Source organism: Giraffa tippelskirchi, chromosome 8 (assembly GCF_054371585.1).
Source record: "Giraffa tippelskirchi isolate mGirTip1 chromosome 8, T2T-mGirTip1v1.2.pri, whole genome shotgun sequence".
In the NCBI taxonomy this organism is placed as follows: domain Eukaryota; kingdom Metazoa; phylum Chordata; class Mammalia; order Artiodactyla; family Giraffidae; genus Giraffa; species Giraffa tippelskirchi.
In genome coordinates this window covers 130,235,651-130,256,276 of record NC_137282.1, presented here as the reverse complement: position 1 = coordinate 130,256,276, position 20,626 = coordinate 130,235,651, and the positions used below count along the sequence as shown (strand labels likewise).

At 48.2% G+C, this 20,626-nt stretch overlaps 1 protein-coding gene across 8 annotated transcripts in view; it reads right to left on the bottom strand.

The window, feature by feature from the left end:
- DAAM2 (dishevelled associated activator of morphogenesis 2) overlaps positions 1-20,626 on the bottom strand; it is a 127,245-nt gene that overhangs the window by 43,222 nt on the left and 63,397 nt on the right. For 7 of the 8 annotated variants that reach the window (XM_081523239.1, XM_081523241.1, XM_081523244.1 and 4 more), the window contains exons 2-3: positions 8,587-8,812; positions 457-546 (exon numbers count right to left, since the gene is read on the bottom strand). In XM_081523239.1, coding sequence (XP_081379365.1) covers positions 457-546; positions 8,587-8,754 — 258 coding nt within the window. In that variant the 5' untranslated portion in view covers positions 8,755-8,812. Of the gene's footprint in view, positions 1-456; positions 547-8,586; positions 8,813-14,629; positions 14,926-20,626 lie in introns of those variants that run through there. The other variant, XM_081523237.1, reaches the window with a different exon arrangement.

Genomic DNA, 20,626 nt, shown 5'->3' with positions numbered 1-20,626 from the left:
ATCCAGCAGAGTCCATTCACTTCCCCCAAACCAGTCCTTCCAACAGGGCTGCCCCCAGGTACCGCCCAGGGTGGCACGCCCTCCCCGCGTGCGCACAGGCACGGAAAGGGAATCTGGACTTGTCAGCTTGCATCTCCCTGACCCGGCACCCCTCCTGGAACCCGGAAAAACAGAATCCTAAACCCCTGCGTGTAAGCTCCATAACAGCAGGAATTATGTTTTGTCCTGATTCATTACTGTCGCTCCTCCGACACCTAGAACGGTGCTGCTGCTGCTAAGTCGCTTCAGTCGTGTCCGACTCTGTGCCACCCCATAGACGGCAGCACACCAGACTCCCCGTCCCTTGAACGGTGCTGGTGTGGAACAAAGGCTTGCGAAATGAATGAGCTAGCGTGGAAGCAAGGGCTGCCCGTGCTGTGGACCCTGCGGGGCAGGGGAAGGGGTCAGAGAGGGTACCTTCTTCTTGCTGCAGTAGATCTGCCATTTCTTCTCAGGGGGCAGTGCAAATACAGCCTCCCGGTTTTTGTCAGTGAGATCCAATTCATCCTGCAAAGACACAAAAACACGTCTGAAACCCAGAGATGGTTGATCTTAGGATATTCAGCCTATAGGAAGTTACAGTTTCCTCAAATTCCTCAGCCTGCTGTCTTACTTCAAAGAGCGTCAAAGATAGGACCGGGCAATCTTTCTGTAGAAGCACAGCGCCATCCTCCCATTCCCTTGCATCAAGCCCTCAAGCTTCTATCCAGGCTTCCTTCACTTCCTGTCTCCGCCCCCAGCTCCTCCCCCTCCAGGGTCCTGTTCCCGCCCATCTCCTCATTGTTCTGCAAGCTCCTAGTCCTCTTGCATGAAGTTTCTTGTCTTCTTCCTCTTGTCCTTCTTAAGCTAGTCAACACCATAAATCAAGGCTTGACAAAGAAAGAAATCAGTCTACCAATCCAGTCTCTTATTTATTCATTTATTATTTGGTTGGCTGCATCTGATCTTAGTTGCAGTACTTGGGATTTTCCTTGCATCATGCGAGATCTTTCCTTGCAGCAGCATGGACTCTCTCGTTGTGGCACGGGGGCTCCAGAGTGCATGGGGCTCAGGAGTTGCCATGTGCAGGTTTTAGCTGCCCTGCAGCACGTAGGATCTTAGGTCCCCAACCAGGTATCAAACCAGTATCTCCTGCATTGCAAACAGATTCTTAACCACTGGACCACCAGGGATGTCCCCTGATCCACTTCCCTCTTGGCCCCCCATCCTTCAAGTCTCTGTCCCTTCAAGTGTGTCCCCTAGAAAGTCTCTGGCTCCCCAACCCCAGCATTGACTCCAGCATGGTTGAGGAGACCTGGTAAAGATGAGGAGCTGGGTAACTCATCTAACTCAACTAACTCATCAACTCATCAACTCGTCTAACCCAACCTCCTGCTAAGGAGGGCACCTTGTGCCATGGGAGGTGTTGGTCTGCTTCCCATGGAGGTGTGCCTGGCAGAGACAGCCCTCCGGCTGCACCGCCACCCAGACCATGCTGTGCACACACAAGGCTGGGCTCCAGCGGCGAACCCATGCTTCCCTGGGAGTCGGACTGGGAAGTTCCTGACATCATCAAGTTTCAGGTAACTCTGTAGGCAGTTTGGGATGACTTTTATAGGTTTAGCTGTGCTGATTGGTGCCTAAAAGGCTCTCTTACTGCAAATTCTTCTCCCATGATTCATGAGCTATGCTAGGACTCAATAACAACAACAACACGTCAATGGGCCATGGAAACAGAATGGGCCTTTCCACACGATTCTTGAAAGCATTTTTTTTTTTAATAAAAGCAAAACTTACATTAAGACCAAAAAAAAGCATCATATTACTAATCTTTGTATTTTCTAAAATGATAGTGAAAGTAATATCTAAGAAAGTACAAAAGTCTTAAGTATATCTATACCTGTATTCAATGAGAACCTTTTAGACTTTCCTTCACAGAGACCTGACCTGTCCAATAGAAATATGAGCCACGTTTTTAAAAAATTTTCCCAGTCACATTATAAAACTAAGAAGGAATAGTTGAAATTAATTTTAATAATGTGTGATAAGTCAATTCAGTCGTGTCTGACTCTTTGTGACCCCATGGACCGTAGCCCCCCAGGCTCCTCTGTCCATGGGATTCTCCAGGCAAGAATCCCGGAGTGGGTTGCCATGCCCTCCTCCAGGGGATCTTCCTGACCCAGGGATCAAACCCATGTCTCCTGCATCTCCTGCATTGGCAGGCGGGTTCTTTGCCACTAGCATCACCTGGGTACCTTGTATTTAACCCCAAATATCTAAAATAGAGTCATTTTAACATGAAATCAATGTAAAAGAAAAAGATCAATGAGCTATTGTACATTCTTTTTTGCAAACAAAGTTATCAAAATCTGCTGTGGATTTCCTATCTTGGTTCAGACCAGCCACGTTTCAAGTGTCACCAGCCCCACGTGACCAGCAGCTGCCATCCTGAACGGCACCTACAAAGACAGCATGAATCTATGCCCACCAGGTTACCTGCTTTTTGAACTAAAGACTCCTGCAGATCAAATGCTAAGGAACAGTTCTTCCCTGGAGCCACTCTCTCCATATCCCAAGAATGTTTCAGACCCTGCTAGAGGCTTCTGAAGCATTTCCTTTCTGTGGTCAGAATCAGAAATTACAGAGAGTTCTGTGCACCTGACACTGCCTAGCACACACTGCATCCTCTTCTGCTTTTGCTTATACAATTGGTTCTGCCCAGCCTGCGCTCCTGGCCCACCCAGCCCACCGTCTAATTCCCAAGCTCAGAGCTGGCATCCTCTGGCAAGTCTTCTACAGCTCTTCCCAGGTAGGAACACCCCTCCCTACCTGAATCCAGAGCTGTTGTGTTCAACTTTGTATTCTGGTTATTTAGACACTTGTCTTGTACCAATCAATTTGATGACCCTCAGGTACCTCATACAATCACCTAAGTGTGACAGTGTGCCAGGCACTGTTTTGTTTAAAGTTTATTCATTAAATTTGCAACAACCCATTTTACAGATGAGGAAACTGATGCACAGTGAACACAGGCAAACTGAGTTCATCATCCCAGTCCCCTCAGCCTGGGTCTCCTTGGCACCTCCTGTCCTGTTCAGGGTCTCACCATCCACCCACATCCTCATGTAGGAAACCTGGCATTCCCTGACTCCTACTCACTCATCAGTCCCAACAAGTCCTATTATACTTCCTTCTCAGTGGCTTCTGAATCTGTCCACTTTTCCCCATCTCCACGGCTAACACTTTAGTCCAAGCCACCATCCTCCCCAGCTTGGGTTTGCACCAAGAGCCCCCAAATGGTCTACACAGTGCCCTTAGAGCCCATTGGTACTCCAATAAAATACCCAACATGGTCTTTTTAGAAAAGTATATTGGAGAACCTCAAACCCCTGCTTAACCTTTTCACTGGCTTTCTATCACACCTACGATTGAATCCCAAATCCTCAGATATTCTCATCATAATGATATCCCCCAAAGGACCCAGCTTTTTCCTACTCGAGACTCTCACACCTGCTGCTGCTTCTGGCAGGGACTCCATGGCATTATTCTGCACCTCTACTCACTTACCTGACCATCACTCTGCTTTAAGATATGTCACTGCTTCAGGGGACCCATCAGGACCCCCAATCTAGAATAAGGCTCTCTGCTAGACACTCCCACAGACTGCCCCCCCAAACATTCCCTCTCAAGACACTCTCCACACTCATCATTACTGTTCAAAACCTGCCTTCTCGTTAAGACTTCATATTCCTGGGGGAGGGGCTGCGCCTGTGGGCCCACCACTAAATCCCTGGCAGCCCATGGAGCCCAGCACATGGCAGTCTCTCAAATATTTTTCGTTTGATCAGTACCTCATGCTAGCTTGCAGACGAGACAAGGCTGACTCATCCTTGTTTTTTGCCCAAGTACCTAGGAAGAAACCCTACCACTTAACATGCTCAATAAATGTTTGGAGACTAAAAGGGCCAAAGGAATGGATACCGCTTGCCATGTTCTTCTTTCAAAACTCGTGCACTCTTCTCAGGAAGATGTCCCTGACTGGGATAATATAAGAAATATACTGGGTTGGCCAAAAAGTTCGTTTGGGTTCTTCCGTAAGATGCTATGGAAAAACCTGAACAAACCTTATGGCCAACCCAACATTTTTTTTTAATCTGTTTTGGTTTTTTATGCTATCATGCTTTATTTTTTTAACTTTTTATTTTGTACTGGGGTACAGTCAATTAACAAACAATGTCATGATACTTTCAGATGAACAGCAAAGGGACTCAGCCAAATGCATATATGTATCCACTTTCCCCCAAACTCCCCTTCCATCCAGGCTGCCACATAACACTGAGCAGAGTTCCCTGTGCTCTACAGTAGGTCCTTGTTGGTTATCCATTTTAAATACAGCTGTGTCAACCTAATATTTCTGATCTTCATTCCCGGTTCCTATCTTAGAGCTCCTAAATCCCTCGGAATTTCATGAATGATAGAACTGACAGGAATATCTTTTGTTCCTGACATAGAGCTCCTAAACCCCTTGGAATTTCCTGGGTGATAGGAGTCCCTTTTCTCCTACTGCAGGGACTCTTGGTGGACCCTAGATAGCTTCAGGGTGGGGGCTGGTCACCAGAAGGATCAGGCCTTGATTAGAAGCCTTGAACTTTCAGCCCTACTCCCGAAACTCTGAGGAGAGAAGGGCTTTAGATGGAGCTAAAAATCTATCATTCCATTACAAATGAACTTATTTACGAAACAGATTCAGAGAACAAACTTATGGATACTAGTGGGAAAGGGTGGGAGAAAGGGATAGTTAGGGAGTTTGGGATGGACATACACACACAGCTATATTTAAAATGGATGAGCAACAAGGTCCTACTGTATAGCACAGGGAACTCTGCTCAATGTTATGTGGCAGTCTGAATGGGAGAGGAGTTTGGCGGAGAGTGGATACATATATGTGTATGGCTGAGTCACTCTGCTGTGCACCTGAAACTATCAAAACATTGTTACTCAGCTATAAGTAGCAGTAGTAGTAGTATGTTAGTTGCTCAGTCATATCCGACTCTCTGTAACCCCGTGGACTGTAGCCTGCCAGGCTCCTCTGTCCATGGAAAAGCAGGAAGATACTGAAGTGGGTTGCCATTCCCTTCTCCAGGGGATATTCCTAACCCAGGGATCTAACTAGGGTCTCCTGTATCGCAGGCAGATTTTTTTACTGTTTGAGTCACCAGTTCAGTTCAGTTGCTCAGTCGTGTCCGACTCTTTGCGACCCCATGGACTGCAGCATGCCAGGCTTCCCTGTCCATCACCAATTCCTGGAGCCTGCTCAAACTCATGTCCATTGAGTCGGTGATGCCATCCAACCATCTCATCCTCTGTCATCCCCTCCTCCTCCTGCCTTCAATTTTTGCTAGCATCAGGGCCTTTTCCAATGAGTCAGTTCTTCACATCAGGTGGCCAAAGTGTTGGAGTTTCAATTTGAGCATCAGTTCTTCCAATGACTATTCAGGACTGATTTCCTTTAGGATTGACTGGTTTGATCTCCTTGCTGTCCAAGGGACTCTCAAGAGTCTTCTCTAGCACCACAGTTCAAAAGCATGAATTCTTTGGCACTCAGCCTTCTTTATGGTCCAACTCTCATGTCCATACATGACTACTGGAAAAACCATAGCTTTGACTACACAGACTTTTGTCAGCCAAGTGATGTCTCTACTTTTTAATATGCTGTCTAAGTTTGTCATAGCTTTTCTTCCAAGGTCACCAGGGAAGCCCCATAACCAGCTATACTACAATATAAAATAAAAAGTGGAAAAAAAAAAACCTGTCTTGCTGAAACCACCACCAAAGCCCCCAAAATGGCAAAGCTCAGAGAGCTTCTGGGTGCGTGCATGCGTCCATGTGATGGGAGGGTGGGACACCCCAAATCCCACAGGGACAGATGCTCCTGGGCTCAGGACAGCAACCTTACCCTTCTGGGCTTTACGCTCCGTACGCCTTCCTCTGGCTGTTCACTTGTATTCTTTATCATATCCTTTATACTAAACTGGTAACAGTACATAAAGTGTTTCCTGAGTTCTGTGAGCAGTTCTAGCAAATTACCAAGCTTGCAGAGGAGATCGTGGGGACTCCTGATTTGTAGCCATAGGAAACCTGGGACCCACCACTTCTGATGGGTGTGTGAAGGGGCAGTCTCATAGATCTGAGCCATTAACCTGTGGGTTCTGTGCTAACTCTGGGCAGTAAGTGTCAGAATGGAGTTGCATTGCAGGACATCCAATTGGTGTCCATGGAAAACTGGAGAACTGCTTAATGCAGAAAAAGGTGTTAGCAGTATTTGAGTGAAAAATTGATCTTAGCAGGACTGACTGACAAACACGGATTAGGCTCCAAATATTCTACACAAGCAAAGAAAAGTGATAGTCACTCAGTCATGTCCAAATCTTTGTGACCCCATAGACTGTAGCCCACCAGTCTCCTCTGTCCATGGGATTTTTCAGGCAAGAATACTGGGGTGGATTGCCATTTCCTATCTCCTACCCCTGGCTCCACTCCGAGGAAAGGCATAACTCAGGACAGTGAGTTTTCCTGAACCTGATGTGGTGAGGAAGGTGGGTCACTTTTTCTCACCACATGCATGGCTCCATCTTACAGTGGTCCTGTGCTTTGAAGAGCTGGATTGTCTCCATCAGATACATCCATGACCGAATCCAAGTAGGAAACCCCATTCCAATCATGTTGTATCGTTTCTCTGCAGGCCAGCCATGAGAATGAGTGACCCAGAGCTGATGGTAGATGACCCTGTGTTTACGACCCTCTCTCCCAGGGGTTCAGGCTCGAGTCCTGGGCACGGATCCTGTTCCCCCGTCTGGGAATTTCTTTGGTGTGCAGGCTTTGTCTCACCACCAGACCTCCAAAGAGAAGAATCATGCCTTCTTCCTGTTCTGTCTCTTTGTGGTCAGAATAGGATGTTTCACACACAGGGTGCTGCTGTGGTCTGAATGGGTATCACAGAGAGTCCGGAAGAGCTGCCGCCAGTATGAATGACAGAGCTCTGTCTTCCCCAGGCTAGACACGAGGTGTTATCATCCCAGTCCTAACCTGTGTTCCAAGTGTCTTACAGGCGTCTCTACCTCCCTGTTTCTAGTTAATCATCCCTTGATCTGAGACTTGTGGTTGCCAAGGGGGAGAGGGTTGGAGGAGGGGTCGAGCGGGAGGTTGGGGTTAGCAGATGCTAGTTTTTATATATAGGATGCATAAATGACAAGGTCCTACTGCACAGCACAGAGGACCATACTCAATATCCTGTGATAAACCACCATGGAAAAGAATATAAAAAAGAAGGTATATATAGTTATAACTGAATCACATTGCTGTACAGCAGAAATTAACACAACATTGTAAATCAACTATACTTCAATTAAAAAAATCATCCCCTAAATCTAAAAAGAAATGATACAAATGAACTTACAAAACAGAAAGAGACTCACAGACTTGGAGAATAAACTTATGGTTGCTGGAGCAGGGGGCAGGGGGAAGGATGATGGGAGGAAGGGATAGTTAAGGAGTTTGGGATGGACATGTACACACAGCAATATTTAAAGTAGATAACCAACAAGGACCTGCTGTATAGCACATGGAACTCTGCTCAATGTTACATGGCAGCCTAGATGGGAGGGGAGTTTGGGGGAGAATGGACACTTGCATATGTATGGCTGAGTCCCTTTGCTGTTCACCTGAAACTATCACAACACTGTTAATCGGCTATACTCCAATATAAAATTAAAAGTTTTTAAAAAAATCCCCTGTTCTGAGGTACCCAGAATCTGCCTACAGAATCCACCCTGTCTCTTATGTCTGAGATAAGAGGATCCTGGGGAAATTCCAGCCAGAAGATGAGAAAAAGGTGTCAAGTGCTCTGATGTTCTCTGAGGTTCCTCGGTGCCGACTTCACAAAGCCTGCACCTGCTCCTCTCATGGGAGTCTACCGCTGCCCTGTGAGGTCTAGAGTCCAGTGGAGATTTGAAGAAGGTCCATCTTCTGGGGACAGGCTTCACGGTGTCCACCCCTGTGCTGTTTCTCCCCCACAGCTGAGGTGCTCTGGGACCCGTCTCAGCCAAAAGCAGACTTTCAGCAGGTGAAGATCCCGGCACACAGGCCCCCACCCTCTGTCTGGCTCCTTCTGCTCCAGCGGGGGCCCGCCACTCCATGGCCAAGCCCTCCCTACCCCGCCCCTCACTCTGCCCCCGCCCCCTCACTCTGCCCCCGCCCCCTCACCCTGCCCCCGCCCCCTCACCCTGCCCCCGCCCCCTCACCCTGCCCCCGCCCCCTCACCCTGCCCCCGCCCCTCACCCTGCCCCGCCCCCTCACCCTGCCCCGCCCCCTCACCCTGCCCCGCCCCCTCACCCTGCCCCCGCCCCGTCACTCTGCCCCCAGCCCCTCACTCTGCCCCGCCCCTCACTCTGCCCCGCCCCCTCACTCTGCCCCACCCCTCACTCTGCCCCCGCCCCTCCCTGCCCCGCCCCTCACTCTGCCCCACCCACTCTGCCCACGCCCCTCACTCTGCCCCGCCCCCTCACTCACCACCAGCTCTGCAAAGCGGATGTTCAGCTCCTCTGGGTTGGGGATAGGACTGGAGAACTCCATGTACTGCAGAGGGTGGTTGTCCCGGAGGTTGATCTCAGGGAGGTCGCTGCCCCCAAAGCAGCACAGGAAGCCCAGGCCATGGCGGCTCCTCTTGCGGGGGGCCATGGTCACTGCAGGCCAGGGGGACAGTCCGCAGGCAGATGCCCTAGGTCCTCATCGTGATCTAGGTAGAACAGAGAGGACAGAGTGGTCAGGCCTGGCAGCCCAGTGGGCTGGGACGTGGCCGCTCTGCCACCCCACCATAACTTCTTTGGCCAACTCTCAGGGGCCTTTGACCCCACAGCCAAGCTCCTTCTTTCTCCCACAGCTGCAAACACTTCCAGATTCTCCCTCTGTGCCCTGAGAGAAGATGGAAGGGCTGTAGTCACAGAATGTGACTTGCAGGGCAGAGCTGGCACTCAGCCTACCCTGACTGTACAGATGGGAATCCTGTTCCCCGTCCACTGGCAGACCAGTTTCCAGCATGGCTTCCTTATTCATGTGATTATTCCAGGGTCTGGAATTACCTGCTTTAAAGTGTCACCTAATGGAGAGGGAAGGGCTGAAGCCAGATGGCAGAGGAGACACTGAGCTAATTACATGGCCAGGCTCCTGCAGTGTGGGCCTCCATGGGAGCAGAGGACAGAAGGCTTGCACAGCTTCTTCCCAGTCTGCTATAGCCAGGCATGTCTGGATGAATGTGAAATATCAACAGGGTGTGGGTTCACCCATCCATCCAGAAGGAGGTGTGACCTGGGGGAGCCATTAGAGTGAACCCTGGGTAAAGAAATGGGGCTGATCATTGGAATGGTGTTCAACCAAGAGTTATGGGAATCTGGTCAAATCTGCTTTCCACACAGAATGAAAACAGAGGACACCACTATGGCTAAAGCCCAGAACTGAGAGACACCCAACAGATGGGTGGTCACTGGAACAGAAAGGATTAAGTATTCGGTTTCCCTCTGGGAAAGGCTAGTTCTATGATGACCAGCCTAAGGATGAACACTGGCCCTAGTCATTGAGGCCACATAGCTTCTAGGTGGATTAAGTCCAACTATCCACACATAGGCTTCCTGAACGGGCCAAATGATCCTTGACCAATGCTTCCTAAACATAGTTTCAGATCTGGGGGGGTTCAACAGAAAGACCACTGTTTACCTACCACACTGCTTCTCAACATACTCTCCCCACACTTTTGTGTCTTAATTTTTGAATATAAATCCGATTCTACCTTTATCTGTAATATCTTTGATATATCACAGGTTTGGGGACAAGATTTTGTTAAATTGTGGGTAAAATGCATATAACATGAAGTTTACTATTTTACCATTTTTCACATGTATACTTCGGTGGCATTAAATACATTCACATTGTTCTGCAACCATCACCACCATCCACCTCTATTACTTTTTCCATCTTATAAAACAGAAACTCTGTACTCACTAAACAATCACTTCCCATTTCCCTCTCCCCTCAGCCCCTGGCGACCATCGCTCTACTCTCTGTCTCATATGAGTAGAATGCTACAGCAGTTGTCTTTTTGTGACTGGTCCATTTCACTTGGCATAATGTCCTCAAGGTTCATACAAGCTGTAGCAGAATTTCCTTCCTTTTTAAGGCTGAATAATATTCCACTGTATGCAAAGACCACATTTTGTTTATCCATTCATCTGTTGACAGGCACTGGGGTTGCTTCCTCCTTTTGGCTATTGTGAAGAACGCTGCTACCAACGCGTACAAATATCTGTTTGTGTCCCTGCTTTCAGTGCTTGGGACAATATACCCAAAGGGGTCAAGGTATTTTTAAGTTGTTTCTCTATATCTGGGTCATTAACAGAATGATCAGAATGTCCCCCTGGTCTTTAGTTACATCATTGCTCTAAATGTTGACCACAACAAGGACACAGACAAGCTCAGATGACACAGCTTCCTCATCTGGGAATGCCAAAGAACTAGTCATTAACACTCTCAGGGGACAGTCCTTCAACCAGCTTTGAACCCCATGCACTGATCTAGCCTTCTTTCTTTTTTTTTGTTGTTCTTTTTGGCCGCACTGCACAGCATAGGGGCTCTTAGTTCCCCCACCAGAGATTTAACCTGTGTCCCCTGCATTGGAAGCATGCAGTATTAACCACTGGGTCATCAGGGAAGTCCCTGCCCTCTTTTCTTAAAGACACCACAGGAGACTGTTTCCTGAGTCCTTGGAGAGCTCCAAATATGTCAAATCTAAGGCATTCCCTTGAACCAAGTTCTAGAACCTTATCGAAAAAAGATGCCTGTGGCATAACTTATTCCTACTGAAGTCAAGGTAACTCAAGGAGAACACTGCTTTATTTCCTAAACCCTAACAAACTAGCTAATAAATTAGTCATCTGAGCTAGCCTCTCATACAAGGCATGATGCATGTTACTCATCATTCAAGAGGTGTTTTTATTGATTCCATTTTATCTTTTTTTGGGGGGGTGTACCACAAAGCATCTGGAATCTTAGTTTTCCCACCAGGTATCGAACCCACACCCCTTGCATTGGAAAGTGAAGTCTCAACCTCTGAACCACCAGGGAAGTCTCTACTTTATCTTTCTTTATTAATTTTGTGACAGATGTTTTAAATGTTTGCTAGCATTTATTAAATGTATTTGGTACATATCTACAATGGAATACTACTCAGCCATTAAAAAGAATGAAGTAATGCCATTTACAAGGACGTGGATGGGTCTAGATATTGTCATACTGACTGAGGTCAGACAGAGAAATATCATATGATATCACTTACCCCCAGAGTCCATAATATGATACAAATGGACTTATTTAAAAGAGAGAAATAGACTCACAGACTTAGAGAACGAACTTATGGTTGGGGGAGGAGAGGAAGGAACAGTTAGGGATTTTGGAATTGACATATACACACTGCTGTATTTAAAATGGATAACCATCAAGGACCTACTGTATAGCACAGGGAACTCTGCTCAATGTTCTATAACAAACTAATTAGAAAAGGAATTTGAAAGAGAACAGATACATGCATATGTTAAGGAAAAGAATAAGTCAACCATATTGTTACATTAAAAAAGAACAAATATATTGTTACATTAATAAATGTATTTGAACATAGAACTTTTAAAAATTTTTCTGAAGATTATTTTTCAAAGATATTAAGAAATATTGCCCTATGCAATCCAAGAATTATGTTTTATATATATATAAACTTTAGGTTATTCATTCAAAGGGATTTAATCCTTCCTTCCCTTTACCTACTAATTTATTAAATTAGGAGTTTGGGATTAACATAGACACACTACTAAATATTAATGGATAACCAACAAAAACTTACTGTAGAGCACAGAGAACTATATTCAATATTTTGTAACAACCTATAGGGGAAAAGAATCTGAAAAAAATAGATAAATATGTATGTATAACCGAAATCACTTTGCAGTTAAACTCGAAACTAACGCAACATTGTAAATCAACTATATTTCAATTAAAAACAAACGTTTTAGTAGACCCAGGGATACCTAAAATAACACACTATCTGAATCACTTTGCTGTTACATGTGAAACTAACACAACGTTGTACATCAACTATACTTCAATTTAAAAAAAAAAAAGACTTTTTAGTAGACCCAGGGATACCTAAAATAACACACTATCTGAGCCTGCCTGGTATTACTGGCCATCTTTTCTAGGTTTGCACATTGTCTCCACAGCTACAGAGAAGGCTCTTTGAGGACAGGGGCCATGCCTCCTGCTTATTTGACACCCCCCCCCCTTTATGGCTAATAAAAGGCCTTGTGCTTAGTAGGTGCTCAATAATATTTTTTGGTCAATTGGGGAAAAAAACCTGTGCTCATGGAGAGAGAAAAAGAGGGGTCTTTATCAATCAGTCAAGAAATACTGATTGAAATCTGACTCCTAGTAGTTAAGACATCAAGAATCCTTGAAGGGAACAAGGGGACAGTCTGGAGGCTAAGGGTGGAGGAGGCAGCTAGCAGACTAGTGAAGAATCCTGGTTTATGTCAGCAAAGACCTGGAACAGGCTGGTACTGAGGACATCAAGGGAGGGAAGAGAGACCCTGAGGCTTTCCGGGGGACTTGATAGCCAATGGGCAGGAGTGGGTGGGATGAAACCCTGGCCTCCGAGTGTCAGGCTCAGTAAAGCATTAATTCCATAGGTAGATAGGGGTGGGCCTCCCTGGGTCCCCTGCCCATCATCCGTTTGGAATGTTGATGCAGAGTCCAGGCCAGGTCCCGCGGGCAAGACTGCTTTGCTGAGGGCACAGAGCATGGAAGGGCAGGTCCCAGAGGTGTGATAAGATGGGCTAGACGGCATGACGGGGTTCTAGGGAGGGATGGCTGATGTCTGGGAGGAACTGCGAACTCTAGGCCTGCTCCAGGTCTTTGCCAACATATGCTGGGATTCTACACTAGTCTGCCAGCTGCTTCCTCTACCTCCAGACTGTCTCCTTGTTCCCCTCAAGGATTCCTGGTGGCTTAACTACTAGGAATCAGAGACTGTAGTCACTGTCCCTGCGAACGGTCTTCTGTCTTCAGTTCCTTGACTTCTCTCTCCCTAGCCTCCCTCCTGGTCCTTCTCTGCCTTTCAATGCCTGAACCAGGTTTTCCTGGGGCGGGCATCAGGGGCAGGGCTGACACACAGCCAGAGCATGCCATTAGTCTTACACCCGCGTTCATAGCTGTGACCCCTGATTGGTTGGCGACAGGCCCATACCTGTGTTTAAATATTTTTAAGGTCTCGCCTGAGTATGAGGAGTAAGGTGGAGTGGCCTCAGGAGGAGCGAAGAAGGAAGTAGACACAGACCTCCAAACGGGAAGTGCCGGCCCCACAGAGAAGGGCCTTAACCACCCTCCCTTCCCCCCACCCCCGGGCCGTGCTGCATATTTGCCCTTTTAAGGGCGGCCTGCTCCACAGCTCCTGAGTGTTTATGTTCCTGAGGGTGTCCTCCCCAGGAACCCTTCTTAAGTCTGTCCCTTCCTTCTTTTCTTGGGGCCCCTTCTGAACATCCAAGACTAAAACCATAAGCCCTGAGCTGGAAAGCATCTAGCTTCACGGCAGAGATCCAAAAATGGAAGTCCGAGAAGGAAACGTCTTCTCGGAGGCCACCTAACGATGGAGACAGAGCTGGGGCTGAAAACCAGGATGCGGCATCCAGGCTGCGGTCTGGTCACTGCCTCCCCAGAGCGCCTCTTCCCACATCAATGCCCTCGGTTCCCATCTTGCCCCCGCTCCCCGCAGCAGCCTCCTTCCACCTCCCAGCGAAGACCAGACTCTACGGCTCAGTATAGAAATAGCTCCAGGGAGTTCCCTGGGGCCCAGTGGTTAGGCCTTGGTGTTTTCACAGCCAAGCCCCAGGTTCGATTCCTGTTTGGGGAACTGAAATCCCAAAAGCTGCATGGCACAGCCAAAAAATAAACAAAAATAAAAACCAAAATAGTATTAAAGAAAAAAAAAGAAACAGCTCCAGTAAACAAGGTCCCTTCTAGACCAGGAGAGGCTATGAAGAAGATTCCAAAGGCTGCCTGCTTCTCCTCCACTGTGGGGAATTGCCTCCATCACCCACCACCCCAATTTCTGTCCCACCCCAACTCTAATCTTTCCTCCACTCGAGCAGAGGCTCTGAAGTCAGACGGACTGGGCTTTGACTCCTGGCTCTGCCTTCCCAGCTGGGTGACCCTAAGCATGAGGTCTTAACCTCCAAGTACCCCAGGTTCCTCATCTGTGACACCAAGGCAATAACAGCATCTTCCTCACGCAGTTTCAGTGAAGAATAAATGATATAATGTAAGTAAAATGCCAAGAGTACCCCCAGACATTCATTAAAGAAGGTCGACACCGCTGCTGTGGCTTCACTATCACCATGACCGGCAAGGTGAGACTGGCCCTCCCCAGAGTCTGAACCATGAGCCCTTCCCCGGACACAGATGGGGCCATCGAGGCCTGGCATGTAGGAGCTTACTTAGCCAGATTTAAGAAGCCACCCACCTTTGCCTTCAGTAACTGGGAAGCCTGGACCAGAGAGGGAAGGACTCTTCCTCAGGCTCTGAGTGACCTCTGGTTGGAAAGATAAACCCTTGTCACTGACCCTGGGCAAGGAGTGGAAAGGTGGAAGTGGCCAATGCTGTTCATTTCTGCAAAATCCCTTTTACAAAGAGGAGCAATGGAGGAGAACTGAGAAGCAACACGGAAGAACAGGAAGCCACAACAGAACAAAACCCAGTGGACTTGGACTTGGGTCTGAGAAACTGAACCTGCGCGCACCCCACCCCCACCACCCACCTTTGTCTCCATGGAAACGTCCCTAACACCAACAGCTCCATGCCCTACACTTCCCTTCTGCCGGCTTCCTCCCCGTATCCCTGTGGGGACAAAGCCTTCCCAGGACCATCCACCCTTAAACACAGAGCAACTGGCCTACAACGTCAGACTATCGGGTCACCATCCACTGGCCCTCCCGTAACTCTCTTGGGGTCTCCTCTAGTCCTCTGGTGTGACCGGATCTCACTTCCTTATGGTCACATCCTCCACATTGTGAAGAAAACACAGCTTCTTAACTCAGGGGACAGGGCAAGTCACGAGGCAGCAGTGGGTCGGGGGCCACAATGCCGTCCCCTCTGGGCCTCAGTTTCCCCTCCGTGCTGTGTCCGTGTTCGACTGAAGACCTCCGAGGGCCCCTTTAGCCCTGACCGTCCACACCGCCTGGCTCAACCTCCTTTGCAAAGATTCCCCCAGAGGCTGTCCTCAGCGTGCCCTGGGCGCTCCTCCCACATTCCACCCCAGGCCAGGAAGTGCTTCCTCTTACTTGAGTCCAGAACTCCCATTTGGTTTTTAAAGATGAAAATCCTAACCTTTGACCCCAAACCCTGGCCCCTAGGTCCTCGACTCACCAGTTTTTATTTACATTAATTAAAGCTTCAAAATTCCAATATCATTACTGCTTACTCCTAAGTCTTAAGTGAAAACAGAACAATATTAGTACTTGAGACTTTGGTATTTGCTGGCCACAGGGCTATAGCTACCCCTCATGCCCTGAGATGGAAGGCACCAATTTAAAGAAGTTACTTAAACGGGGAAAAAAAAAAACCCTGTGGTCCAGAGAAGTAACTTGTCTAAAGACACAAAGCTAGTGATGTCATAACTAGGATTCAAACACAGGACTGTTTGACTCTAAAGCTACAGACCACTAAGCCAGAGGGCACGTGTCCATGGAAGACATGTCCTGATCTGAGACCCACTCAGAGCTTTCTCAAGGGTTCTTTAGGCTCAATAACTCATGATTGAGCATTTCCTATGGGCTGGGCCAGGGGTTTCACAGCTCTGCAATTGCATTTCAGCTTCACAGTGACCCTGTGAGGTGGTTATTACTATTATCCCCCCTTACAGATGACGAGACTAAGGCTTCAGCAGCTGTTACACGGCTTATCAGTGACACCCGTAGCTTAGGGACAGGGCTGGAACCCTAAGGAAATATTCTGACTCCAAGTTCAGAGCTCTTGTCACAGAAGCAAAGTTGACTCATGAACCCTTCCTTTAGCTCTTGGGACCAATGCCAGGACCCTGGGATGTTCTTCTCCATCCCCTCCCCCGAGCTCCACACATACATGGCAAGGGTGTACTGTAGCATCTCCCCTTGGCCACTTCCCCAGTGCCAACCAGGAGCTAGGCACTGAGCTGACAATATTGCCCTTTATCTCAACCCTCTAATAGCCTGACTATCCCTTCTCACCAATGACTGAGACTCCCAGTTCAGGCAACTTGCTCAACCATCACGTCCTGAGCACAGTGGTGTTGCCGTGGAACACACATGCCTTGAATCCGTTTCTAGCCCTTGTGCTGGATGCTGACCTGGGTGGGGAGGACGCAGGAGTAAACACCGTCTGGTCCCTTTCCTCAAGCAGGACCTCTTCTGGTGGGGGAGCTGGGGGAGTCGAGGCAGTGACAATACAGAAAGGTGGAGTGAGAAAGTCTGGGAAAGGGGACCTGGCATAGCCTGGGGGGTGAAGAGGAAGTCAGGGAAAGCTTCCAGGAGGAGGTGACATTGAGCTAGCTTTGAAAAAAGTCTTTTTTGTTTTTGGCCAAGGCACATGGTTTGTGGGATCTTTGTTCCCTGACCAGGGATTGAACCTGGGCCCTTGGTAATGAGAACACAGTCCTAATCACTGGACTGGAAGGGAATTCTTTTTCTTTCTTGCTTTCTTTTCTTATTTTGGCCATATGGCTTGCAGGATCTTAGTTCCCCAACCAGGGATCGAACCCATACTCCCTCGTCTTGAAAGAGAGAAGAGAATTAAGGAAGGGTGCTAGAGATGGGAAAGGCACTCCTGGCAAGGGCATAAGCAATGGCACAGAGGGAGCAATAGTACAGAACACATGAGGTCAGAGTCCCGACCAGCTGCCTGTTAATCTGAGGCTAAACTAATGGGCAAAGGGAATCAACAGGGTATCCGAGTGCTGTGACTTGTTGGCAGAGACCAGACATCCTGGAGATGGGGGGTGGCATTCCTCTGCCCTCCTCTCCCAACCAGGTCCCCGGGGTCCGGGTCTGGGAATGGGGCCCAGAGCTCCCCAGAGTGGCTGCATGAAACAGAGAATGTCAACCACGTCCTGTTCCCCAGGCAGATTCCTCCCTACACACTGACCCTTCATGTGCCACTGGGCGTCACCTGGGAAATGGCCCCAGGCCCAGCTTACCCAGAACCTGGTTTCCCAACAAAGAGTCTATGCTTTTCCAGCCCAGGCCACAATACCTCCCAGGCCTTCTGCCCACCCATCTCCCCACTGCTCACCTATACCACACCTGCTCCCACTTCAAGTCTCTGAAGACCCTCCCCTCATGCTCTGTGGACCGCAAACAGACTCAGGACCCCTCACAAGCCTACCCCTGCTCCCATCCTGGACTGCTGACATCCCATTCTACCCCACAAACTTGGCTGGGTTCTGTTCAACTGCCATCAACTCTGTGTGACTTCAGACAAGTTACTTGGGCTCTCTGAGCCTCAGTTTCCTCATCTGTAAAATGGGGAAATAACAGGGTTGTCATTATTGTCCTTGAAGTGTCAACACATTTCATAGGGTTGTCATAAGCATTAAACTAGCTAATATTTGTAAAGTATCTAGAATAGTGCCCAGTAATAATAATAGTTAACACTTAATAGCTACATAGTAATAGTAAACACTTAATAGCTACATAGATAAGCTACTGTTACCATTATGAAGAAACCTGAATATTGACTGTATATATTACAGATGGGTTCTCTATGTGAATGGCTCTCACATATTCACAGATTCTTTACCAACTGAGCTATGAGGGAAGCCCACATATTATTACAGGGGTTGGGAAATACTGTGGGGGTCAAATCCAGCTGCAGCCTATGTTTGGAAATAGTCTGACTAAAGCACAGCTACAAGCAACCACATTCCAATGAAAGTTAAAAACAACAACAACACAACTATACTCGCTCATTATCTATAAATGCTTTATTCAGCAGAGACCCTAGGGCCCACAAAGCCAAAAATATTTCCTACCTGGCCCTTAACAGAAAGTGTACTGATCCCTGTGTTATTAGCTTGAATCGTATGTAGCTGACTGTTCAACTGTTTTTAACCCACAAAAGCATGCATTTCATATGGTTTAACTTAGTATAGCCTACTGGCTCATCATGCACCCTTTCTTACCCACGAAAACAGGAGTGAGTGCGTGCCTGCGTGCTAAATCATTTGTCATGTCCGATTCTGTGCGACCCTATGGACTGCAGCCCGCCAGGCTCCTCTATCCATGGGATTCTCCAGGCAAGAATACTGGAGTGGGTTCCCATGCCCTCCTCCAGGGGACCCTCCCAACCCAGGGATTGAACCTGAGTACTTGTGCTTCCTGCATTGGCAGGCAGCTTCTTTACCACTGTACCACCTGGGAAGCCCAAAACAGGAGTGCCGCACTTTAAATCCAGTGGTTCTGATCATAATAAAGTGGCAATGATCATTCTTTGAATACTTACCATGTTCAAGGTTTATCTGGAACTTCTACCACACTCCTGCAGGGTAAACACGGTCACTGCCTGGATTCCCTCCCATATCTGAGGCTCAGAAAGATGTTAAAGTGTGAGTTGAGGATCCAAACCAGGTCTCCAGACTCCACACCTGCCATACCGTTCCCAATGGGAGCCGTCTAACAGGCTGTCGAGAGTGAGATCCATCTCTGATAGGACAAAAAAACGACAGCCTGAAGCCCTCCTATCTCCCTACTTCTCTGCAGGTCTGCCTCCCAGACAGTGTTTGCCCACACGGTGGATGGGGCCCAGTTGTGACTTCCCTGTCAACCTCAGGACAGGACTCCGAACAGTTTGACTTGTCTTGTGAACCACGGTCAGGGCTGGGGAGGGGGTGGGGAGCACTTTCAAAAATAAGCAAGCTCTCTTTCCAGGACTGGGGGAGCTATTTTTAGCAGCTGCCTAAATGATGGTTTCCCCCTTGGCTCTGGGAAAAGCAAGAACGCTCGCAGCCCCAGGGTCCCCTCTGTGCCACCTGCCCCACAAGGGGGCAGGAGGAGAGGGAGAGAAAGGGGTGTGTTGCTGGGAAAGTGAAACTGAAAAAGTCCCCCAAAGTGACATTTCTCTGACTTGGGAGGGGGGCAAGTGTGGAAGTTGTGGGTTTTCCAATGGGTTTTCTCATTTTGAGAAATGATCAAGAGAACAGAGGTTTCTTTGTCTCAGTAGGACAGAAAACAAGCAGATAGTAGCTCTCCAAGGCCATGGTCAAGTATGCATGCATGCCTTCATTCATTCATTCATTCACTCATTCATCCATCCATCCATCCACTCAACCCCCAAGGGACTGCCATGCACAAAGCAATTTTCTAGGTGCTTTAGATGAGCCAAACATCAAATCCCATTCTCACCCCAGTTTACAGTGTTGTTGGGGAGCTCTGTGTATAAACCACCAGAATTCTAAGGGGGCGGAGGGAGGGAGTTCCAGGCTCTGGGACCGCAGGGAGAGGACAGTGGCTTCTGGCTGGGGTGGTCTGGAACATTCACCAGAGGAAGTGGCCTTGAAGCCAGAACTCAGAGGAAAGAGGTGGACACATGTCAGTTGGGAGGGTCTAAGAAACCCGGTCAGGACAAAGGTGTGCCGGGGTGAGGACTTGGCATCCAGGTGAGTGAGGGGCAGAGGGGCTCCCTTTTACTAGGCTGGAACACAGAACTCAGAGAGGTGCAGTGGGAAACAAGATGGCAACCAGGTAAAAACAGGCCTTGCAGGGCAGGCAGAAGAGGAGGAGCAGGAGGAGGGGGCAGCGGCAGCTCCAGGCTGGTTGGCATATTGGCCGATTAGTTGGCTGGCTTACGGGGAGTCTGCGAGGCCTGCTCTGAGCTGGGATTTGGATGGACAACTTTTATTTTTAATTGGTTGATCATTGCTTTACAGTATTGGTTTGATTTCTGCCATACATCAACATGAGTTAGCCACAGACATACATATGCCCCCTCCTCTCGAACCGCCCCTCCCACCTTTTCCCACCCCTCTAGGTTGTTACAGAGCCCAGGTTTGAGTTCCCTGAGTCACACAGCAAACTTCCACTAGCTATCTCTTTTACATACCAGTATACATGCTCCCATGCTTCTCTCTCTCCAATCATCTCTCTCCATTCATGATACCCTCTCCTTCCCCTCCCCTGTCCTTGTCCGTAAGTCTGTTCTCCATGTCTGCATCTCCACTGCTGCCCTGCAGAATAGGTTCATCAGTAACTGTCTTTCTGGGTTCCATATATATGCGTTAATATCCGATATTTGTTTTTCGCTTTCTGACTTACTTCACTCTGTGTAATTGGCTCTAAGTTCATCCACCTCTGTGGAACTAATGCACACGTGTTCCTTTTCTACATTCTTCCTTTACTACATCATAGTATCCGGATGGACAATTCTGGTGGCACTGTCTCAGTGTGGATTATTGGAGGGACACAAGAGAGGAAGAGCCTGGAAGCAGCTCTGA